Source organism: Etheostoma spectabile, chromosome 18, assembly GCF_008692095.1.
Source record: "Etheostoma spectabile isolate EspeVRDwgs_2016 chromosome 18, UIUC_Espe_1.0, whole genome shotgun sequence".
In the NCBI taxonomy this organism is placed as follows: domain Eukaryota; kingdom Metazoa; phylum Chordata; class Actinopteri; order Perciformes; family Percidae; genus Etheostoma; species Etheostoma spectabile.
In genome coordinates this window covers 19,795,111-19,813,750 of record NC_045750.1, presented here as the reverse complement: position 1 = coordinate 19,813,750, position 18,640 = coordinate 19,795,111, and the positions used below count along the sequence as shown (strand labels likewise).

At 40.9% G+C, this 18,640-nt stretch overlaps 2 protein-coding genes across 2 annotated transcripts in view; both read right to left on the bottom strand.

Annotated features, from left to right (window-relative positions):
* The window catches only part of mdn1 (midasin AAA ATPase 1), a 1,030,807-nt gene that overhangs the window by 770,703 nt on the left and 241,464 nt on the right, over positions 1–18,640 (bottom strand). The gene's annotated exons all lie outside the window — the stretch shown is intronic.
* Positions 2,815–18,640, bottom strand: part of enah (ENAH actin regulator) — a 66,438-nt gene continuing 50,612 nt past the window's right edge. The window contains 10 exon segments of the mRNA XM_032542343.1: positions 2,815–6,170; positions 7,840–7,897; positions 9,016–9,100; positions 12,681–12,747; positions 12,872–12,926; positions 13,817–13,865; positions 16,225–16,367; positions 16,861–17,063; positions 17,066–17,120; positions 17,123–17,175. Of these exon segments, the coding sequence (XP_032398234.1) occupies positions 6,133–6,170; positions 7,840–7,897; positions 9,016–9,100; positions 12,681–12,747; positions 12,872–12,926; positions 13,817–13,865; positions 16,225–16,367; positions 16,861–17,063; positions 17,066–17,120; positions 17,123–17,175 (806 nt within the window). The 3' untranslated portion in view covers positions 2,815–6,132.

Genomic DNA, 18,640 nt, shown 5'->3' with positions numbered 1-18,640 from the left:
TCCGTTGGCATACTTGACCTGTTTGTACTGCATACATTTTTGGCTGTATACTTATGTGCTTGATAAAAAAAAAAAAAAATACCATAAAAAAAACCCATAATAAACTCTCCATCACATGCAATGAACACATTAATAAATGATAAATAAATAAAGAAAATAAATATTATGAAAATGAACATTAAAAAGTAGTTTATATAAAAATCCCCTTAAGGTTACAGTTACTAAATTACTAACATTACATTTAGTATTAATGTGAGATAACAGATTAATTTAGGCCTATTTTATTTAATAATGCAGCCTTTGACTAGAACGAGAATCCTGGTGAAATTCTTACCTTTTAAGCATCTTTATGGGTAGTAAAAAGTGACACTAAAATATTTCTGCCCCTGTCTACTCCTGAAGACTTGTTGCCATGCTAATGTTAATCAGATGCATTACGTATAGACACACTGTGTCCACATGTGATGCCATATCCTCGCTACATTCATTCTAACATTACACATCATAGTTGCATAATTATGTTGCATAGTAAACACCTATCTGTCCTCATATTTCTGGTTTGCCATCAGGAGGAAATCTTGCAAAGAAACTTATCAGGGATTCATTAAACAATAATTATGTAGCCGATTATACTGTAGCATCTCTGTGGGAAAGTGAGAAGTAATTTCTAATGGGAGATCTGACTACTGTGACACCTGCTGCTCATACCCAAAGCTCAGAAACACATTAGGAGGAAGAAAAACAGATTTTGAAAAATCAAACGGTCCAATCCAATAACAGCATCATCGTTGTGTCGGCTTCCTTGTCTTCCTCTCTGCAATCGCACAGCACAGCCCCTCTCTGGAAGCAAGTCAAACAAAACCTCAAATGAACTGCAGATGCACTGGCAGACCTCTCTATGCCCCGCCCACAGGAAGTGTTGCTGCACGGGAAGCTACCCAGAAACCTTTTTACTACCAATAAAGAGCAGCAAGTGTGTTTATTCTTAAACTTGAAAGGTTTGTCTGTAGACTGTATATTATATACAGTCTATGGTTGCCAGGGTGAGGCCGCAGGATCAACAACAGTGTTGCTAGACGCTTGTCTCACATATTCAGACATTATTCTGCAGCACAGCGGAGTAGCTAACGTTAGATGCTGGCTATATTGAAAGTCATAAAAGCCCATGCTCACGAGGAGCTCTGTACCCAACTGACAGACTTTTTCGGCATAGACAGTACAGTAAGAACAGCTAAAACCCCCACAACCTCACGGTCCTTTTCCACCCAATCCAAATACACACTTTTATTAGCTTAGAATTACAGCAAAAATTGCTAAACACACTGCTAACTTACAACCCCCCCTCTCTTTGCTTTAAATAACTCACCGCTGTCGGCTACGGGCCGCTGAACATGCTGCTCGTTGTAAACAGCTGTTTTCAGGAGAAAATTAGCCAACTCTGCATCCTTTTTGGGCTCTAAGCTGTCTCCATCTTTCAAATAAATCTCCAATATTTACCCAGGGTGTGTTACGTCTCTGGTCAAACAACTGTTAAATACACATTGGGTTGTTTTTTAGATCAGGTAGAATCTAACTCTGTTGATCCCAAACATTACAGCTGTGGCGAGCTGGGTATAAATTTTACAGGTGGCAACCCGGCCTGGCTGTCAAACTGGGCAGTTGATAACAACACACAGACCAAAACACAAACAGACATTACGTCATGGAACGGAAATTTCAAAAGGAGAAAATACTGGCTTAAGCATTGTTGTCAGAAAAGATAGTATTTCAACTTAGCATGTTTCCTTAATATCTGATGACGCATTGGGGTCATTTTTGGATTTATTACAGTAAATAACTTACATATTGGACCTTGAACGTCAAATATGTTGTATTTAGATATTTTGCTTTTCTGCAACTTTAATATCCTTCAATCAAACAAAGAAATATGAATAACTGACAATTCATTCCTTTGCAAAATACCATACACACAAATTAAAATGTACAATGTCAAAGGTAATAGATGGACAGCTGAGCTGGAATTGGAAATAAGTACACAAAACCAAGGTTCCCCAAAACCTCAGTCCTCTGAGAAAATCAATTGTGGCTGAGCCCAATGAAAGTGCAAACCCCAACTGGGTCATAACCCCAGTTCAGTCATCCTTCACCATGCAGCGCAGCAGCAGCGGTCTGGCTCGGCTCACTGACAGACAGCTTCACACGGAGGAAGGACTGCAGAGAGACTGCATGCATCATCCATCAGGCTTGAAGAAATAAAGGGGCATGCTCTTCCTCTTCCTGTGCTCAAGCGTGAACGTGAGCCGCTGTCAGATATGTTGTCACAGTTTTTGAAGCCGAGGCTGAGCTGCTGTAATGACAGATGTGAGAACACCAGGAAGTGATAGTCCTGCAGGAACTTCAATGGCAATATTCACTTAAATTGAGACATTTGACTGTTTTAAAGAACAACAAATGCAATATTTCTCTTACAACCAACAAGTTGAACTCCTAAGCAATGAAACACACCATGCTCAGTTAAATGAAATGTTTGCTAACTTTAGATCAATTTTACTGAGTCAGTTCTCTGACTAAAGAGTTAGTAAATTAGTTATATAGAAATCTCCTTTGGAGTTAAAATTTGAAGAGACCATGGGGGACAAAATTAGGTAAAATGCTGTTTTATATATATAATATATATATATATATATATATATATATATATATATATATATATATAAAAAGTCTGAAAATGAAGATGAGGCTAAAACAATTAAAGCTGAAAACCCCGCTCAAGGTTCCAACAATGAGCATCATTTTAAAAGAAACCACTTCTAGTCTTGTACTGCAATTTTTATTTAATTTGCTCAAACAAATCAATATGTTAGCATGTAAGAAAAGACTAACTAACATGATAACAATATGGTACAATGAAGATGAGAAAATAATAAATCTGGAAACTCGCTTCAGCCAAATGCATCAGTTCCCTCGGCAGAAACTGGGTTTAAGGACAAAGATAAATGTTTCCATCAGCAATCTGACATCAGCGTGAAGCAGACGTCAATACAGATTTCTAAGCGTGTAAAGAAAGCTGAGATGCAGAACACACACAGTCAGACTCATCTAGACTTCTGGTTTAGAAAAATCATGTCAGAACAACGCTCATCTTTTAACCCTTCCAGGCCTCATTTCTCAATGCTCGATTGTACTCCTGAGCTGTTAGAAAATCAAACTCACAGCTGTATGGAAATACGGTAAATCACGTGTGGAAAAAACAAACAAGAACTTGGTGCAAAGACGTTATCTTTGTGGAAAACACCACGGTCAATAACTTCTCCCTTCAAATAAAAAACAAAGCCAAACTTAATAAAAACTGCATGAGATCATAATGACAGTCCATAGATATTATTACTAGTCATCTTTATGTCTTTGACATAAAAAATGCAACTTCGGAACAAGGCACAAACCACACAGCTTCACAAAGAGTTTGTCTTCAAAACATTTCACCTGCCATCACGTCCAAAGGACTGAATATAGAGACAGACATCTTATTTTCGTCAAAATGATACAAAAATCAGAAAGGCGACTTTGTTGAGAGTGATTATGTTTAGTTGAATCCTTTGGTGAGGAAGCCGCACCGTTGGCGACAGAGGCTATGCTGTCAGAGCATGTTGGATTGCTCGGTGAGTTTGCTCTTAAAGTGCTGTGGATGTAAAAACTCAGGACAGGGAGCCTCATGGCTGGGTCAGGGTCTCCATTTAGAAAAGTGGATCAGAGGAGGAAACAACTTTATCGAGAGAGAGAGAGCATGACACAGACCTGACCGTAATTAACACATTCATTTTTCTCATGACAGTATTTAACAAATTTGACCTAATCCAAAGCAAATGAGAGCAACTTTCTCAAATCTGTGACTTCTCATCTTTAAACATCCAAGCCCTTGAACATTGTCATATACATAGAACACAGCAACTGATAAACAAATCAAAAGCAGCTCTCCAATCATATAATGTCTTCTGTGCTTCTTGAGAGGCTTTGATGAGTCTGAGAAAATAACCGTCATGACATCATAGTGATGTCACCAGGGTTATCTCAACCTAAGCTTGGAGACTACACATTTAGCATTACAAAGTGGGAGTGTGGCATTTGAAAGATGTATACATTTATCAGGCAGGGAGTGTCAAATGAAAAGATGCTATGGAGTTGAATTATAGTAATTGTAGGACTAAAAGTGAGGATGTTTCCACCATTTGATTGTTACCATTCCTTTTCAAAATAGGCCTATTGCAGGTCTCCCAACTGTGGTGATGGCATGCACACTGTATTGGCTTGTGAGTTCTCAATTATGATACATGGAACAGTCAAGATACCAGCTTGGATTCTTTTGGAAAGTCAAAAGATTGTTGTCCTGAAAACCCCACGGCGAGATACATATCCTCCTCAGATTCTCACCAGGACAGAGAGAACAGAGTGGGACATAGACATTAGCTACAGCTCCAACATATTCCTCTCAGGGTGATTGTACTTTTAGTGAAACAAATCAGCACTGAAGCGTTTTCAGAAGAACAGTTTCTCGTGTTGATAATTTGACATTGGCAGGAGAAAAAAAGCTGAAACAGTAGGTCTAAGCACTAGAAATAGTAAATGGCACATTCATGTCCTCATATGGTCACCATCTCTCACACATTTGGGTTGTCCTGTGCACCTTCCAAAAGGTTGAGTTTATAAATGCAGTAAAATAATCATATTTAACAATAAAGGATAAAAAGACACAGTATCCTTCAAATACTTTATAGAAAATGAACCAAAACAAAAAGGAGAGTATTGTGACTTAAAAAATGGTGATATTCCATGAAATCATATCTTACAGCGTTGCTCTGATATTGTGTCCTGTCAGCCTTCAGGGTCACAGAATATCTGCGATAAAGTTGACGAGAAGTGGCGAGGTGTCCCACAGTAACATCGTCCAATGGGGACAGACAGACATGGAGACATGTTTGGTGGTGTTAGGACTGGGACAGGTGGGCCTTCAAATAGATGCTACACTTATTGCTTGTTATAAAACTTGACAGCTAATGTCATTTCGTGGCAGACTTGTGACCCTTAGAGTTTAGAGAAAACAACCATGCAGAGTAGGCTACCTAAATATGACAAACATGACAGAGAGTTTTCAAACCAAAACGTAGAGGAAGAAAAGTCAGTTCTAGCTACACGTCACGTCACCATGGTCAACTTGCATGACAGGTATACACCAATCAGAACTTTGAGTTGCCAGAGAAGGTTTGGTAGAGAGCTAGGACGGCTGCAGTGTGATTGGCAGCTGTCCTCCGTGTCCGTCCACCTGCCACTCAACAGCATGGACAAAGACATGACGGGAGACAACAGCACTTGTGATTATGATTCCACAGACAAGAGAGCATCCTGTTTAAAGATTGGATTATTGAGCTACTTGATATGGCCGCAGATCTACACGGCGGCAGACATGGAGGATAGATGTTTTTTTACTAAATAACGTTTTCTCTCTTTTGTACATATTCAGGGTAAAATAGTATTTGAGGAAGACAAGCTTTACAGTGTCCTGCAGTGGTGGACTTCACCAGAGACTGTCAGTCCCCATACACACAAACACACTCACACACACGCACCCTACCTCTATGGCATTATGGGGAAATAAGTTGATATTTTCCATCCCCCATTCTTCCTGCCTCCAAACTCTCTTAATTAAACATGCCCTTTCATTCATTTAAAATCCCAAGAGTTTTGATTCTTAGCATCACCGCTGTTGTTCACTTATGCGCCAATGGTTAATACAGAATCATAGAAGAGTTCAAGATTGTTTTGTGTTTCTTTTTCTTTCTTGTTGTTATTATTATTATAGGACAAGGAGAGAGAAATCTACTTTGCATAAAGACATTTGCTTCTGTTTCAGACACTGTCCTCCAGGATGCGATGCCCTCAGTGGGAGGGGGCAGCAGGCTCTCAGAGTTACAAGCCTCCCACCACCCTGTCCATTGTTGTTTTGTCCAATAATGTCCTCTCTCAGTATTAATATGATCATTGTCATCGTCACCATTTGTTGATTTTATTATCCATTCTGTCTGGTTTGTCCGTCGGGTCTCGTGGATGTCGATGTTTTGAAGAGGGAGTTTGGTTCCTCTACGCCGTGCTGGACTTCCCAAGCTCCTCCCTGATTGCTGAGGACAAAAAGACAAAGACAGATGCATCATGTGATTCTGATTGGTCAATCACAACATTCTACGGTCTGTTAAATCTGTATAGAAGACCCTTGCTAAGTATAACACACTGTTGCCATGGGTGGAGTTGTGATCACTGGATCATATTTAACTCAATATAATCATTTTAAATCAGAGCTCATGGCACTGATTAGCGGATCCCGGAGGGAGAGAGAGGGGGAGGAAATTGGGAGCGCTACCAGCGCTAACAGCTACATTGCTAACTGAGCAGTAGTTAGCTCACTCACCGGGGCGACCTGGCTTCAACCAGAGAATAAGGCTCAGCAACAATAAAGTTCACCGTCCCGACCGGGACACAGGCAGACAACCCCTGTATGAAGAGCCCTGTAAGAAGCTGTGTAATAATATCTGTAATAAGCCATGTAATAGGGAGTGTAATAAACCGTGTAAGAAGCAAGATTGCATCAGGGTCCTGCATCAGACAGTTGGGGTTTTCACTCACAAAAATGACCGGCTTGCTGTACATTATCCTATATGTCATGCCTGTGAAATCCAAAATTTGGAATGCAGCTAGTTAATGGTGCATGACACTGCCTCCATCACATTGCATTGAGTGCTGCCACTGATAGCTGGCCGTCTTGTTGCAACAAAAATGCAGTTAGAAATAGTATGCATGACATAAAGAGGCTGGGACAGATGATGCACATGACAGGACTGTTGACCTCCTGAAGGAAAGCTCTGCTTTATTCCAATGTATAAACCTAGTTTGGGCCTTATCTTATCATTATAGTAAATATATACATATAACAAAATTTTACTCATTTGGAACAGGGCGACGTCTCTAAAAAGAAGTTGGATGGGGCATCAAAGACAAGCAGTGTTAAACAAACCCCCATGATCATCCCTCACAGTTTACAGACACATTGTTTTCCTGTGCAGTGAGAGATTATTATTGACACTTTGAGTTTGTTTAAGACCTACAAGTGAATGACGACTTGTGTTTGTCGGCCTGCATAAACTAATTTGGTAGGTAAAATATAGAAATATAAAGAAGTTGTAACAAACTAAAACAGTTCTTTCATTTATTCCTCATATTCAGGACTGGATAAAGCCATTACTAGGCCCCGTGGGTTCTCCTGTTCGTTTCTAAGTATAACCCCTGCTAGCATTGCTAAGTGCAACCTTATTTTTGAGGCATGTTTTGTTACTTTAAACAAACTGCAGATTCCTACATTTTGGCTTAAAGTGCAACAGACAAGCAGCTCATAAAATAGTTCAAAACACGGGTTCACATTTTGGACTACCGATCAAAAAACGGTAGAGCAGCATGAGGGCGCTCTGCCCACGTACAGTAGTGTCTGTTCAGGCTGCTGTGACTGCAGCCATTTGTCGTCTGCAACAACATGAGTGCTGCAGCTATCATTTACACTCTCAGGCATAACAATATGGTACCTTTGACATCAAGCAATGTATTACTGTACAAAGGGTATGTTTTTTTACATCTGTCTTCCGCCAGCATTTCACTTTGAACAGAAGAAACACCTGAATACAAGTTATACAAACACACAAAAGTAAGAGTTCCTGCTGCATTGCCATTTGTAGTGTTTGGTGTATAGATTCATCGTTAGTGTGTAAAAAAAAAGAGAGCACAGGCTTCAATGATTATTACCATCAATGAGCTCTTCTTTTAGCTTTGACAGCTCCTTCCTCATCTCATCCAGAATGTCCTAAAAAAATAAAGAAACAAAGTCACCTTTGCATACAAACGGGATGAATGTCAGACTCCACCTTCCACTCCCCTGGGCATTGCTAACACAGAGGCTTTAGGACTTAGTTAATTAGAGGCACTGCTGACTGGCAAAGGGAAATTCTCTGTCTTCTTTACTAAGTAGCTAATCCGTTTGATCCCTGTGTGGGACACCCTGTGAGATCGTTTATGATTCTAAACTTAACTTTTTTAAGTAGTTTTGGTGGAACCAAACTGGGGCCATTTCAACAACGTGTTTAAAATTGCAACTGTTTCCTTTTCTGCATTAAATATGAAACTCTCCTGTAGGTTGCATTAGAGGGGGGGAACAAACAGCTAATATCATCGTATTGGTTGGACAACTTGTTGCTTGAATAAGAAAGCAACCATGACAGTGAGTATAGTAAAGGGTTTGTGAGCAGTTATAGGGGCAGATATGCTGGACTTAGAGAGACTCAGGACTTATCTAACAGGCTCCTTGATTCAGGCCAGAGGGAGGAGCTGCCTTGTAGTAGCATGCTAACAGGGCTGTATGATTAGTGAGGGAAAAAAGATCAATGGAAACCCTTTTGTCAGTGTTAATATGCCTGAGATTAGAAATTTGACAGCACATCACAATGAAATATCAACGACTGACAAGCTAATTGATAATAGGAATACAGTCAGATTACTGTCATGCTTGCAAAACTTTGCGAATGATGGCCATAGATCTGCTCAGTATTAGAAAAAAACACATAGTACTAGTCCTTGCGAATAGGAGGATTAGGAAGAAACGGTTCTCAAAATACATCAAATGGAATTAAATAAGAAAGCCAAACAGATGAAACATAAAAGTATGTGCAATTTGGAAGTAATTAAAGCAACTGTATTAAACCATTTAACATATGAGAGTCTTATGAAATCCTGTCAGTGACAGAGAGGTAAAACAATGCACTGATACAGTATGAGTGGATTATCTCACAGACTCCAGTACAGCGTCAGTGGAATGACTGTCTGACTTGTTCTAGTCAGAACAGACCTGTAGAGGAATATTGATCTGGTCACATTTGTATCTTGTGCATCAAGTCTCTAAATGAATGTTAAAGTTGGTTCACCTACCTGTTTTAATCTGTCATAGTCAACAGCTTCTGTTGGCACGCCGTTGGCACTTAAGGATGCAGTAGGTGTAGGGGTGGATTTAGGTCTAGGAGGAGAGACACAAAACCAAAAGAAGTTCAGAGGAAAAGAACCAGCGATAAGAATACAGTGGAGAAACAGGATGTTCATCTCTGGCTGCTACATTATTATTATCATGTATTTCAAATGTATACACATTTTTAATTCACTCAAAGTGCAGCATCTGACTACTAGACCACATGACTACATAACTGAAACTGGAACTAGCCTGTGGATAATCATCACAAACTGTCCATGTCAATGTTGTGCCAAAAACTGAAAACAACCGTGATTACTACACAACAGGGTATTGCTGTGACGCAAAAACTGTAAGTTAACACCAAAAATCCTGGCTTAATGACACTACTGCAGTTAGAACCAAACCGGACTACACACTTACCTGACATGCAGTAAAACACACACACACACACACACCACACACACACACACACCACAACACACCACACACACACCACACACACACACACACACACACACACCACACACACACAGGGCTCAACAACTTATAAAACTTAACAAGGAAAATGTCTCTGTTTTTCAAAATGTTCCTCAAAGACACATTTCTTTTCAATTTGCATATAATTGAAACTTGCTGGGTGCAACTTCTTTTCTTCTCACATGTCAGAACACAAGCAATAAGCCAGCAGTATGCCAGCCACATTGAGAAGGGTCCTAACTCTGTTCACACAGCAGCCAATCACTTTCAAGAGATAAAGCATGACAGGAAGGAAAAGTGAAAGAAAAGGAAATGAGCTCTTCAGTGGGCCATTTATTGGCTATGGGTTGGTAATACTGTTTCCAGTGTAAAGATGACTCACAGCTGCACAGATACACTCAGTCCAAAAAACTAACCCTTAAAATATTCAAACTGGGAAATAGGTGAATCATGTTTTAAAGTGTTCATATTATGCTCATTTTTAGGTTCATAATTTCATTTAGAGGTTGTACCAGAAAAGGTTCATGTGGTTATGTTTAAAAAAACACCATATTTTTGTTGTACTCCCCGTTGCGGGAGCTCCTCTTTTCACCTTGTGTGTTGAGCTCTGTTTTAGCAACTGAGTTTAGTTAGCGAGGCACTTCTGTTCAATCTTTGTTGGGAGTCGCACATGCTCAGTGCCTAGGTAAGGACTACTAGCCAGTCAGAAGCAGAGCATGAGGGCGTGCCCTGACAGTACCTAGGTAAGGACTACTAGCCAGTCAGAAGCAGAGTATGAGGGCGTGCCCTGACAGTACCTAGGTAAGGACTACTAGCCAGTCAGAAGCAGAGTATGAGGGCGTGCCCTGACAGTACCTAGGTAAGGACTACTAGCCAGTCAGAAGCAGAGTATGAGGGCGTGCCCTGACAGTACCTAGGTAAGGACTACTAGCCAGTCAGAAGCAGAGTATGAGGGCGTGCCCTGACAGTACCTAGGTAAGGACTACTAGCCAGTCAGAAGCAGAGTATGAGGGAGTGCCCTGACAAAGTGACACTTGTTTGTCTCTGAAGTAAAGGCTGGATTACAATACAGCTGTCTGGAGCAGTTTGTGAACAGTGTTTTCTGTTGGAGATGATAAGTCCCTTTTGGGGGGACTTTGGGCTTTTTCACTTTGTAAACCTATAAAACGCACAAAAAATATATATAACACAATAAAGGAAAGAGAAAAAGCCAAAGAGCATAATAGGAGCACTTTAACAATTTAACAGTAACAGTATTAAACAGTAGTTTGGTAAATTGCTGCCATGAATGCTGCTTTGAAGATAATAATTATACGATATATAAAAAATAATGTGACAGACACCATTCTTTCCTTCCTGATACCAATTCCAATACCTGAACTTGACATCCATTAACAAATATATACTGTGTGTTAAATGTATATATATATATATATATATATATACATAAATACACACATATACACACACACACATATATATATATATACTATATATATATTTATACATATATATGCATACATATGTAAAATTTTACCAGCTGCTTGCTACCATTGTTGAACTGCCTGTCTCAGGTTAAACCATTCGTGAAACATAAACAGATAAACACAGAGAACGTGTTTTTATATTATCTACTTAGACAGTCAGTCATAAAGAAAGAACAGAAACAAGCTACTTCCAAGTATATTTTTTTTGGGGCTAAATGACGTGGTATGAGATCGGTGCATAGACTCACATACTCGCCGATACTGACAACAGCGTTTTAGGCATTATGGGATGCTTTTCAGGTACTGGTATCGGTATTGAAACAACTCTATTGAAAACATGGGCAGGGTTAAATGTTAATATGCTTAACACTTCACTTGGCAGGTCACATATTAAAGTTATAATCAGCGCTCATCTGCTCTGCACTCTCTCTCTCTCTCTCTCTCTCTCCACACACACACACACACACACACTCACACACACACACACCACACACACACACACACACACACACACACACACACACACACACACACACACACACACACACACAGCAGGGCCTTATCTGAGGGCCTGCTGGATCTGTTCTGGCTCCACATTGATAACACTGGGCCAGGTCTCCTGTGCACTGGGCTTACTGCGTTTTTGTGTCTGATGGGGCGGGTGTACAGTGTATGACACACACGATTGGTTTTCCCTGTTTTAAAGAAAAAGAGCAGCAGGCAAAGCAGCATGCAAACACAAAGACTAGATCTCATGAGATATCAAACCACAGGAACACATGATCCATTCCAAAGGTTTGATCCAAGCATTAGAAAATAAAACCACGCCCATCACAGCAAACCTGGCTTGTTCTGCACAAGTTTGCAGGGCCTTTTCTCTCTACCTGTTGGAGGAATCTGCTCCCATGGGATTTCTCCACGGAGCCTCTCGTCTGTGTGAGCAGCAGAGACACAGCTGAGTATCAATGTGACACCCCCCAGCCTAATGAGTCAGGGCTGATCAGAACGCCCACTCAGCTTTGTTCTGAAGGTTTCTCTCTACGGAACCTACTTTTAACTATACAAATATGTTCTACATCTATGGTTTTACCCTGAGTACACTCCAAAGCATCTATTATTGTCCTAAATAATTATTACAGTTGGATCTTGAAGTATTACTGAGCAGTTTCCAGATAATGTGTTTACTGGGGTAGAGAACTAGACAGTCTCAGGTGAGATAAATGGATGTCCTATGTGTTTCATATAAGGCTGGATGTTAGCAGTAAAATGTACATGTGGTTGGGATTCCTTCATCCAGCATACAATCCAATCAGTAGCCTTTGATAACTGCTTAGCTAAATGTGATACGCAGCTATTCCTCTTCATTGGCACACAGTCCGCTTTGCTTTCACTGGGTGTCTGACGCACATCCAACGTGCACATGAAGGCAACATAAGCTTTAGTGATGTTAGACAGTGCTGAGCAGCCCCAGCAGTGCATCATGCTAAAGCTAGCGGATGCTAATGTGTTTCAATATGCCCCTATGGTGGACGTTTCAGGTAGACAACACATTAATTCAAATGAATGAAACTTCTGGATCATTTTAGATGTAAAATGTACACTAACATTACACAACAAATACAGAGACAGCACATGTCCAACAAAGGAGTGGTGAGCTGCTGTACCTTCCGATAACTGGAGATTTGCTACCATTCATGGTGTTTGTTCTTTCCCATGGCTTCCTGGGCATGTCTGCAGAAAAAGGAAACACAAATGAAAACCAAACTTCTCTACCCATGTGACCAAATGTCCAATATCAACAGTGATGTGATTAAAGAGATTGCCGTGGATCAGGAGGGTTCCCTCTGACACTCACCTGGTGTGCTACAGGCTGACACTTTAGGGGTTGTGTTGATCTCGCCCCCCTCCTCCTGTTAGACAGACAGAAAAGGGTCAAAGGTCAAACATGAGTCCCACTCAGAGGGAGATCAGGGAGTTTCAATACAGATTCACTCATCTTTAGCTGTTTATCAGTAACACAGATAGCAAATGTATCAAATGCGGGGAAATAATAAAGGGGTTACTAATTTCCCTAAAAACACCCCCTACATATCTATACTTCTACATCTGTTTTTCATTGAGGTTTATTTGATAATTGTGCTACTAATGTCCCATGGCGGCGATGGAACACCTGTGTAGTCCAGGTGATTGGGACAACCTATAATCCATACACTGACTTAGCCATTGTTTTCTCTCTTTTCAATATGCATGCTGAATTTAATTAAAAGTCTTACTCTATAGTGACTACAAGTCAACACCTCATTGACATTAAAAGCCTTCCAGGAAAGGGAGGGATTATGCTCTGTGATCTGCTGGAAGACATTTAATAATCCTTTCACTGATGTTAGCTTACAGCTGATCAAAAAAACAGCCAAGTGGAAGTGACTGCAGACTGGTGAGTATAACATGTTGTTCTAATGTGTGTTTTTAATGAAACAATATATTTATTGTTTTGCACATAGAAAATATACAGTCACAGGAACAGAAAAATATGATATAACACTATGATACATAGAAATGAAGCCGGTTTTGAATCCAGGCCTTGTTTTCTCTGCAGATGTTAGGGTATGTGAGAGTAGTGATTAGACTGTAGTGTGTACTGTGGACAGGAATGTAGTGAATGTGGTACAGCCTGTACACTGGGGAAACCATGGCTGTTACTACACAGAGGAGTGTTTGTGTGATTCAACAATGAGCCGTGAGTAAGGATATTTTAGACCTAAATAAACAAAATGTAGCCAGGACAGAAGCTGGTACTTACTGATCTCTGATCAGGTTCAGGGGACGAGCCCTTCTCTGCAATTCTCCGCCTGTGAAATATAAAGCCCAGATACATTTAAACTCAAGTTGCATGAAATTATTTTTCAAAAGTAATTCAAAGAGCCCCTCAGGGGAATTCCGTGTAACATAGACTGTATATGTATACATATTCTCGTTTTATAGTTTTTCTCCTCAGCATAAATGCTGTCTGTCCACTCTAACATTTAGAGCTTTGCTGTATTTTCAAAGTCAAAACATCCTGTTTTGGGTACCTTTAATTATTTGAATCTGCTATTCCTGATCCAGCGACTACACATGGAATGTACAGTTTGATGGGCCTTTAGGTAAGGACCAATGGGATCTAATGATAATCCAATGTCACCTCAATATAAATCAATACGATTAAGATAAAAATAAGAAAACCAAAGACTGTTTATTTCAAAATATTGAAAGTGTATGAAACAATATCTGGATTTCATCAGGAACCGTTTGGCTGCCTTCCCAGAGCCTTGATGAATGACTGCAGGGTGCTGTAGCTGGGGGAGTGTCACTTAAACAGCCCATTTGTGTGATGCCCTGCTGTGTTTACCCCCACCCAATGTTGACTTTATATTTCACAGTTATTGTCAGTCTGAATAAAGTCATAGTTTTATTTTGTTTCTGGCCTGGATTTAGTGTTGGGATTAATGTGTTAGTGGATTAATAACTCCACCTGTGCTGTATATCGTTAAACCCACCTGTGTGAGGAGTATTAGTTGTATTATTATTTGACTGTGCACATGATGAGGAAGGGCGCCGCCCGAAGCGTCGGTTGTGTGGCAATAAACTATGAAATGGAGTGCTTTCCTAGTGCCTTTATTCAGGAATGACATACGTGCCATAAGTAAATGTGAATGTGGTAGAGCGGTTGCCTGCCAATCGGAAGGTTGGTGGTTCGATCCCCGCCCCTGCAGTCATTGTTGAAGTGTCCTTGGGCAAGACACTGAACCCCGAGTTGCCCCCGGTGCTGCGCATCGGAGTGTGAATGTGTGTTAATGTTTATCTGATGAGCAGGTGGCACCTTGTACGACAGCCCCGGCCACAGTGTATGAATGTGTGTGAATGGTGAATATTAGATGTAAAAGCGCTTTGAGCAGTTGGAAAAGACTGGAAAAGCGCTATATAAATACAGCACATTTACATATAGCGCCTTTCTAGTCTCAACGACTACTGAAAGCATAGTACAGGAACCATTCACCCACACACTGTGGCCGAGGCTGCCTTACAAGCTGCCACCTACTCTTCAGATAAACATTTACACACCGATGGGGCAGCATTGGGGGCCACTCAGGGTTCAGTGTCTTGCCCAAGGACACTTTGACATGGGACTGCAGGGCCAGGGATCAAACCACTAACTTCTGATTGGCAGGCGACTGCTCTACCACTAAGCAAAAGCTGCCACACATAAGTGTACGTTGTGAGCTTGAGATATAGATAGATAATAGATAGATAGAAAGATAGATAGACTAAAAGACAGACAGACAGACCGATTGACTCAGTGATATATAGTGGTTGAGGGGTTATTTTGAGTTGACAACTGTGATGGCTTGTGGGAAGAAGCTGTTGTAGAATCTGACTACACCCAATACTCTGCAACGTCTTGCCAGAAGGCAGCAGAGAGAGCAGTCCATATTTATATGTATTTCATCTATAACGAAGCTAACAATATTATGTGACAATGGGACTAGGGCTGTGACGGTATAGTGTTTGTCTTACCACGGTGACATAGCAACATGTCGTTGCGGTATGTCAGTTAACTGCAACCCCCTTATGAGGTTAGCGTAAGTTAAAGCGAGAATGGCAGGGTGCCTTAAGTGACGTCAGTGGTGTGTGGAGAGCGAGCGGTAACAGAGAGAAGCGTATGAGTGCCGCTGTGAGGAAAAGTGAGAGGAAAAAGAGAGAGCAAAGTTGATGTAAAAGGTGTTAAAAGTTAACAATAAAACAACAAGCTAGAGCTTCTCAAGACACCATGGCTTTATCTTTTGTCAATACCGCTGGTAAAGTAAACAGCGTTACCCTGAAAAACATGGGCTTAACCCTTAGCACAGTGTTTCCATTTCAGCTCAATGTGAGAATCTTTACTGTGTTCTGCTGTCTTTCACAGCCCCTCTGTTTTCTTTCCTCTCCGTTGATCTATTCTGCAGAAAGAAAGCTCTATTGGCAATAAAGTAAAAAGAACAAAAAAGGTTTGCCAAGCTGAAGTGACAAGCAACTTCTTTTTCTTTCCATAAACTCTTGAATGTAGGACAGAATACAACTACACAATGATTATTGCTTTAATTATACTTCATATCATACAATATCGATTCTCCTGTAACTTCTGCAAGCAAAAGACACAAGTTATCATCACAGCCCTAAATGGGACTCTACCTTCTAGCCAATAGGGCGCTCATCTCCTCCATAAGCCCTCCTCCTCCAGGCAGAAGGCCGTTGCCTCTGGCTTCAGATTTGGCCCCCGCGGTCCCTCCAGCCCCTAACATGGCTGCTGCCAGAGCAGCCCCTGCATCATCACTCTGAAGGGATACAGGCAACACCTCATGTGAAACACAAATGTAATGAGTTCTATACAATCACACGGAAATATTACCCTGATACTGAACTAAAATCATATGATTGGTCTTTTTTATGTTCATCCCATATCAGAAAATCCATTAATAAAAAAACGCTGTTTGTGTCATTTCATTATACGCACAAGCAAATGTGCAGTGTTTTGCAGCAAGGTTGGTCTCCTCTGAGTCTGATGTCACAGATGGTAACTGTGTGTGTGTGTGTGTGTGTGTGTGTGTGTGTGTGTGTGTGTGTGGTGTGTGTGTGTGTGTATGTGTATTGTATGTGTGTGACGATTATAAAGATAAGGTGTGATGGCTGTTTGTGCACGTGCAGTTAATAATGTGTAATAATGTGTTCATGTACTATAGCTTGTATGGTACAGATATGAAAAGCTATGTGAGTATAGACATGTGTTGTCAAGCCTTCCATTGATCAGACAACCATTCAGGCGCTCACCCTTGGCACTTTGCGCAGTTTGGCTCCGGCGGGGCGGCAGCCAGTCCTGAGACGGACGCTCGTCGCAGGGCAGAAGAGTCCGGCGGGAAGGGGAGGTGCCGGGGGAGGAAGGGGGGCTCCAGGAGAGGAGTGGAGGACTTGGGGAGGAAGGGGGGTCCCGCCTGGAGTCAGTGTAGGAGGGAGTGGAGGAGGCGGGGGAGGGGAGGGTGGCCGGCAAGAGTGGAAGGGATGGAGGTCACAGTGGAGCTGGGTGGCAGGGTGGAGGTGGGGGAGGGGTAGGGGTGGGGGTGGTCAACCCTGGGGTCTGCACCATGTCTGTTGTGGGAAGGGACAAAGGGTGGGGGATGGGCAAAGATGGAAAATGAAGTTCAAACTGTCACTATTTAGGAAAGCATCACAGAATCATTCAGTTTTGGTCTGGCCCCTCCCTCCCTGGAATCTTCTGCTTAGTCTGGATGGATGGCAGTTCATTTACTGGATAATCGCTGTATAAAACACACTGCAAAACTTGTTTTGTGAAATAACAACTAACTTTGAGCTAGCGAGTTACACACAGAAAATGTCAACTTTTGAAGAAGATGTTGACGGTGCAACAAGACTGGCCTGCTTGGTTCTTTTAGGGAATGATTGTACAGATTTACAAAGAATATGTATAGGACATCTCCTCTCTAACTGGGACGTTTTATAAAAACATGTATAGGACATCTCCTCTCTAACTGGGACGTTTTATAAAAACATGTATAGGACATCTCCTCTCTAACTGGGACGTTTTATAAAAACATGTATAGGACATCTCCTCTCTAACTGGGACGTTTTATAAAGAATATGTTAGATCATCTCGTCTCTAACTGGGACGTTTTATAAAGAATATGTATTGGACATCTCCTCTCTAACTGGGACGTTTTATAAAGAATATGTTAGATCATCTCGTCTCTAACTGGGACGTTTTATAAAGAATATGTATTGGACATCTCCTCTCTAACTGGGACGTTTTATAAAAATATGTTAGATCATCTCGTCTCTAACTGGGACGTTTTATAAAGAATATGTATAGGACATCTCCTCTCTAACTGGGACGTTTTATAAAGAATCTGTTAGATCATCTCGTCTCTAACTGGGACGTTTTATAAAGAATATGTATAGGACATCTCCTCTCTAACTGGGACGTTTTATAAAGAACATGTATAGGACATCTCCTCTCTAACTGGGACGTTTTATAAAGAACATGTATAGGACATCTCCTCTCTAACTGGGACGTTTTATAAAGAATATGTGTAGGACATCTTCTCTCTAACTGGGACGTTTTATAAAGAATATGTGTAGGACATCTTCTCTCTAACTGGGACGTTTTATAAAGAATATGTGTAGGACATCTTCTCTCTAACTGGGACGTTTTATAAAGAATATGTTAGATGTTAATTTTGGGACTGATTGGTGGGATTACTGTGGACGAAGTCCACATGGACATACTCTGTTAAGAGACAATGAGGTTTAACCTTTTCTCCTATCCCAGAATGCATCTGTGGTGAAGCCATACCTAACTCCCCAGCACTGTGGTGATAGAGTTGGCTCTGAGAGATTTTCTTGTATACTTATATACAAGTATACTAGCACTGGAAGATTGTCATAAATGATAAACCTGCTAAAACAATCATCTTTAATAGGTTACTCTATTGTCATTGAATCTGTGGTGCATTAATAAACATGCAATACATGGAAAATCATGTCACATCATATCACAGCACCTTGTATTTGACCAACATGCAGCATTAGTGACAGG